This window comes from Zingiber officinale, chromosome 10B (assembly GCF_018446385.1).
Source record: "Zingiber officinale cultivar Zhangliang chromosome 10B, Zo_v1.1, whole genome shotgun sequence".
NCBI lineage: Eukaryota > Viridiplantae > Streptophyta > Magnoliopsida > Zingiberales > Zingiberaceae > Zingiber > Zingiber officinale.
Window position 1 is genome coordinate 62,100,885 of NC_056005.1, and position 5,629 is coordinate 62,106,513.

A 5,629-nucleotide genomic window follows, 5' to 3' on the forward strand; every position below is an offset into this window, starting at 1 on the left:
GCCGCGTGATCTCCTCTGAACCCTAATCTCGACCCAAACTCCTCACGCAAAACTCCTCACGCCGGCCCAACTCCTCCAAGTCGAGATCCCTAATCTCGCATTTCCCCATCTCCTCAATCAAAGTCAGCTTATCCTTTCTCAAATCTCTCGAGCCCTCGACGCAGATCCAGCGGAGTGTAGACGCCGAGCGGAACAATCGCCAGGATGGTCTGTATTGCGTGCCTGTTGCCTTTGTTCTTGATCCCCGTCGTTAACGCCTTGCCTCTGCTCTTCGATCTCATCGTCGGTAAGATCTACAGGCTTTTCGGCTGGGAATACAGAAAGCCTGCAAGGGTGCCAGCTGCTTGTCCATACAAGCCTGCTTCAAAAAATGTTGATGGTTTAAATGCAGGTACAGAGTCTCTTGTGGAACCTCATAAAAATTCTGCTACACAATCTGATAAAAAAGAAGAATAGAATCAGAGTCAGCAGCTGTTTCCATGCCAAATGAACAGTTTGAAGTTTGTATAAGCATGTTAAAAAATCCTACTTAATGATCTTATGGCAGTGTGTTACATGTGGTCTAATTATATAAACGAGTGCAGTTTCTGGCTTCTTCCTGTGGTGTTATGGCACATGGATGAGATGAAATGTGCATTCGATGCTATTATTATTTCTTGAAATGTCGTCTGCTCAAAAAAAAAAAAAAAAAAAAAATCAAAGTCAGCTTACCCTTCCTAATCTTCTCACGGCTCCTCAACTCCTCTGAACCCTTCGATCTTAGTTCCTTCCTCGCAGAGCAGATTCGAGAGTAGGAGGAACGGAAGAAAGAAAGGTAAAATTTCTTCCATCCCTCTAGAATAAGATTTTGTTTATTTTTGATTATTTTCCGAACTAGCCATTTTGCCGGATTCATACTGCATCAATTTTCCCCCTCCCCTGATTGTATTTTCTCATGATTTAGTCATTCCTCGATGGCACGGATCGATGAGTACATAATCTGATGAAGACTGATTAAAAATATGGTTTGCATAGATGAGTACATAATCTGATGAAGTTTGTGCTAGGCACTATATATTTAGAGTTGTTGAAGTCAAAGTGAGGCTCAATCTGACTAAAATACCAAAACACTTTAATTAGGATTCCTGGTTCTCAATCACGTGGGAATCAAAGAGGAAGTCCTACTCAAAAGAGGATGTCCAACTTAACTAAGGAGACTTCTTATATATCATTACATTATTTTTTTCATTGAAAATGAGGTTTTTTTCCATTTTTTATTATATGTTTAATAAGGAGGTCCTGTTTAGTAAATCTACAGGCATTTTGCATATTATTGGCAACTGATGATCCTATACAGAATTGATAAACCTCTATAGTTCTACTTGTCACACTACTTTTTATTGCTTTGTACTGCTTTTGATGTTTTGATTTAATTGAAATTTGGAAGCCAATGTTAATTCATATTTTTTTCCAGGTATCTTGTTCAGATAATCACATTCATCTGCTAAAAATGCCTACAATGGATATCTCAAAATCCATATCGGGAATCAAGGTTTGTCATACCATATGGTTTAGACATCAATGCTTTGTTGGCTTAGTTTTACTGAAAACCTTTCCTGGATAAACTTTCGTATGTTGATATATTCTAGTATATCTTCAGCCTCCTTTTTCGTTTCCTCTCAAACATGAAGGATCCTGCACACAAGTTGCATTTGAGCAGACAACTGGATTAGTTGCTGTTTCCACTGAAGATTATTGTGTACAATTCTATAGCTTGTTTGACAACCATGAGGTTTCAGAGGTGATGGCTCTATTTTTGCATTCTGATATTATCATCTAGAGCTTGACATCTCTTTTTTCCTTTTAAGAAAAAGCAAGTTCTCATGATATTTATTTTATTGCTTAGGTCCAAGTGTGCAAAAGAAATTTTCAGCCTGCAGATGACGTTATGGTACGCCATTAACTAATCAAGATATATTTGCGGTGCTGTATCTGTTATGACTATTACCTTAACTTTTGTTCTGTTGTATCCGTAGCTCTTTGAGTCAATCGTCCATGCATTAGTAGGCTGTTAGTTTAGAAGCAATTCTAATTTGTAGTTTGACATTTGGAAAGAATGCATTATTTGTACCAACTGCCAAATTTCTGTAAACAGCTTGATTGGAGTTGCATTTTTATGGATTCTTTGGGTCATTTTTTGCTAAGACATTATTGCTTCCAGGAATTAGCTCTGTAAATATCACTGTTACTGTTGGGTTCCATTAACTAGAAACAAGTATATTTGATACAACTCAGTTATGGGGTACAAAAATATCCATTTTGATTCTGATTAGCCAGCCACATAGAAGGCAGGGATATAAGCTAGAAAGTACCACAATTGGTTCCTATTTGCTGGAAACTGGAAATGCACGTGTCATAACTCCCACAGGCTCTCTTTGTGGCAGTTGTGGGGTATTCAATTACATGTTTCTATTGCTGGAGTAATCAGTCATGGATTGTCTGGGACAAGATAGAGATTTAATTTAGTTTAAAGCTCAATAATTTCTGAGATTCATGCTAAACTACCATGCTAGGATTGGTGTGTAGTTTGTGTTTCAATAGAGCGAGATCACAAATTTGCACCTATTTAAATAATGTCTTGGGGATGCATTTTGAGAGAGTCAATCTTAAAATCTGCTTGGTTGCTGTCATAATTTGTTTTAAGCATGTAATTACTTTTGCATTACAACATAGATAGCTATCATAATTCTTGTAGATGATGAATTAGATCTTTGAATTTTTGGCTAACTCTTCGTGGATGTACTTGTACTTCGATGGTTGCAGCTATATGTGGCTCTTGTAGCCATTTCTCTTGATGGCTCCTTAATGGCTACCATTGATGTGACAATTCCTGAAGAAAAATTAGGGGGTTTGGTTTGTCTAAAATACTGGACTCGTGGTTCCCTAGTGGCAGAGTACTTATTATCCACTGTCATATATGAGCCTCACAGGTAAGAAGACTACAAACAGAGCTTCATCTATTGTTCTTTATTTTTTTGTTTATTTATTCTATAAATCTTTCATAACTTTGCGAATAGGGACCATCAATCTTTTAATTTTCTATGATGTCAATTGGAGAAGTATTTAATTTGGCACACCAATGTGGTCTTTCATATCAGTGAGACAAACATATTTCCTTTTCAATTTTCTAGATACTTTAGTTTTATGTAACAGAAGTTTCATTGGTTTTTAATTTCTATATAGTTTTGGTGCTTATGATTTGGTTATTATATCCGCACATTCACGCATTTCTTTTGCAATATGAAAAGCATCCTTGAATGATCAGATCATATCTTATTCCAGCATATTGAACCTTTTGATTGTTGGAAAAGAGTGATAAGTTTGATTGTTACCATTACTCATTTTAGAGAAATTCTTCAAGTTGACAATCTTGAATTAGTTAAATGTTGATCAATTTTATATTGAAACTTCATTTCTGGTCTATATGGTTATGGGCTGACGTTGCTTATCCTTGAGTGATCCATATGGTTGTGGGCTGGCTTAGCTCTTCTTTGAGTGATTGGTTGCCAAGTTGTTCTCTGCTGCTTAATAATTCTTGGTTCTTTGTTACTGCTGCCGTTATCATTACTACCATCCCATGTTTGTCCCAACTGTTTGGAATCAGTTACATGAATCTTATCCTTCGGAGCTCCAGGACAAATTATAAGATTTTCACTACTTGACTAATGTTTTCTTTGCACTTCTTTAACCCTTTACACCTTCCACTCTAACAGATAAAATAAACCACCTTTTTATATTTTCTTTACTTTCTGATGTAGTGATGCTCAAGTTTCATCTCTTGCATTTCGCCCTGGACACAACATGGCTGTCACATCATCTTATGGTGGTGATTTTAAGGTAGTGTCTATTAGGCTCTTTTCTTTCTGTTGCCCCATTGTATATAATGATTAAATGAGTAATCTATTTTTCAGGTTTGGGTTCATGGTTCTCATGCCGACAGAAATAATGAATCAATCCAGAGAACTGGTTGGAGATGCCAATCTGTTGGTTCATACAAGTATTAAATTTTGCTGCCAATGAAATGTTTTTTCCTTTATTATATTAATATCATTGCTCATTTGATGCCTTTTAGTTTTTATGATTTATTTTAACATAAAAAATTATTTGTATCGAATGAAATTGAAATAATTTGTGGAAGCAGACAGCTTTCAAATCAAGCAGAGATATTTAAAGTAATACTTGTATTTGATGCTACTCAGAGCTGAACCAGTTGATTGGGCGTATGGAACTTGCAATTTTGTATATACATTAATTATGAAAAAAAGATACTGTTTCTTAATTTAAAGGATGCCTTGTTTTTTAATTGAATTATTGGTGAAATCTTTAAACTATTTTTTGAAATTATTTGCTTGCATATATTTCTTTTCCCATCATATAGTGTTGTTGCACAGTGGAACTCCCATGAAATTAATTTCTTTGAATTGATGACAGGGGAAAATCATTAACAGCTGCTGCTTTTTCTGCCGATGGATCAGTCCTTGCTATTGCAGCTGAGACTATAATTACATTATGGGATCCAGATTCCAATATTCTTGTGGCTATGATTGGAGATACACTTTCGGTAATCATCATTTTGCCTATATTGTTATCTGGCAAATCGAAATAGCAGTGAATGTCCTTACATCTGTTTTTTTTTCCTTTTTCTTGTACAGCCAATTACAAAGCCTTCATTTGTTGGGGAATCAGAATATCTGGTGTCCTATACACACGGTTTAAAGCCACAACTTTCAGTTTGGAGTACTTCAAATTTGGCATTGTACTGGTCTCACGGGATTGTTACAGAAGGTGTGCATTTTTTGGCTCTTAAATGATCGTAGTATAAATCCAAGACTAAAAGAACCAGAAAATTAAAATGAAATAAAAAGAACCAGTCCATTTTTGGCACTTTAGATGTTCATGTCAACAGTTCCATACAACAACAATCTTGAGTCCTAAAGCTTCTATTTTGCAAGTGTCTCTAGCATACATGCACTAATATTAATAAATTGCAAATGTCCAAAATAGGCAGCAAGAACCAGTCCATTGTTGGACCAGTATAAACTTACCGTGGCTTTGCGAATGGTGTATGATTACAAACAAAGCTCACATTTTGTGAAATATTTATAGAATTTTTTATATTTCTTTAACTTTATACTATTTTCTCTTTGAGTAGTTAGAAGATTGTAATCTTTTGTCTTGTTGATGGTTCCCATTTTTTTACAGCCGTAAGCTGTTCCCATGATGAATCTCAATTCGCCGTCTTAGCTCTTCTCAGTTCAGCAGGTGATGCTGATGCAAAAGGAAATGGGGTAATATTTTTCTTCGATGTGGAAGATCCTGTTCCTGTGGCAACCTAAGAGGAATAAGTCATTTCCTCGATGGCACGGATGAATACCTAAAATCCATCCTCTACTCCACCATTCTTTGCCACTCCTCAAGCCGAAACAACTGCAAAGGTAGAGTCAACATCAAGTATTACATTGTGCCTGGCTACAAGAAGACCGGGGCCGCAAAATCCAATAAAGACAGGTCAAACATCAAGTAGCATTTTGTAACTTATTCCTCTTAGGTTATATGCTTGGTTAATATATATGCTTAGAACTTGTAAAGA

The 5,629-nt window shown here is 36.0% G+C and overlaps 1 protein-coding gene across 1 annotated transcript; it reads left to right on the forward strand.

Annotated features, from left to right (window-relative positions):
• The first annotated feature begins 1,450 nt into the window (after positions 1 to 1,450).
• On the forward strand, positions 1,451 to 5,375 carry LOC122029162 (WD repeat-containing protein 75-like). Its single transcript, XM_042588109.1, has 9 exons — positions 1,451 to 1,531; positions 1,640 to 1,780; positions 1,886 to 1,930; positions 2,803 to 2,969; positions 3,798 to 3,876; positions 3,951 to 4,036; positions 4,471 to 4,600; positions 4,692 to 4,824; positions 5,242 to 5,375. Exons 1-9 carry the CDS (start codon positions 1,490 to 1,492, stop codon positions 5,373 to 5,375), a joined length of 957 nt encoding a protein of 318 aa, XP_042444043.1. The 5' UTR covers positions 1,451 to 1,489.
• Positions 5,376 to 5,629: the final 254 nt, after the last annotated feature.

What these genes read in the sequence shown, in the direction of transcription:
- LOC122029162 (XM_042588109.1), top strand. Translation starts at nt 1,490, where the DNA reads ATGCCTACAATGGATATCTCAAAATCCATATCGGGAATCAAG. An exon ending in CTTATGGTGGTGATTTTAAG is followed by an intron (nt 3,877 to 3,950) that starts GTAGTGTCTATT and finishes TCTATTTTTCAG; the next exon opens with GTTTGGGTTCATGGTTCTCA. An exon ending in CAATCTGTTGGTTCATACAA is followed by an intron (nt 4,037 to 4,470) that starts GTATTAAATTTT and finishes AATTGATGACAG; the next exon opens with GGGAAAATCATTAACAGCTG.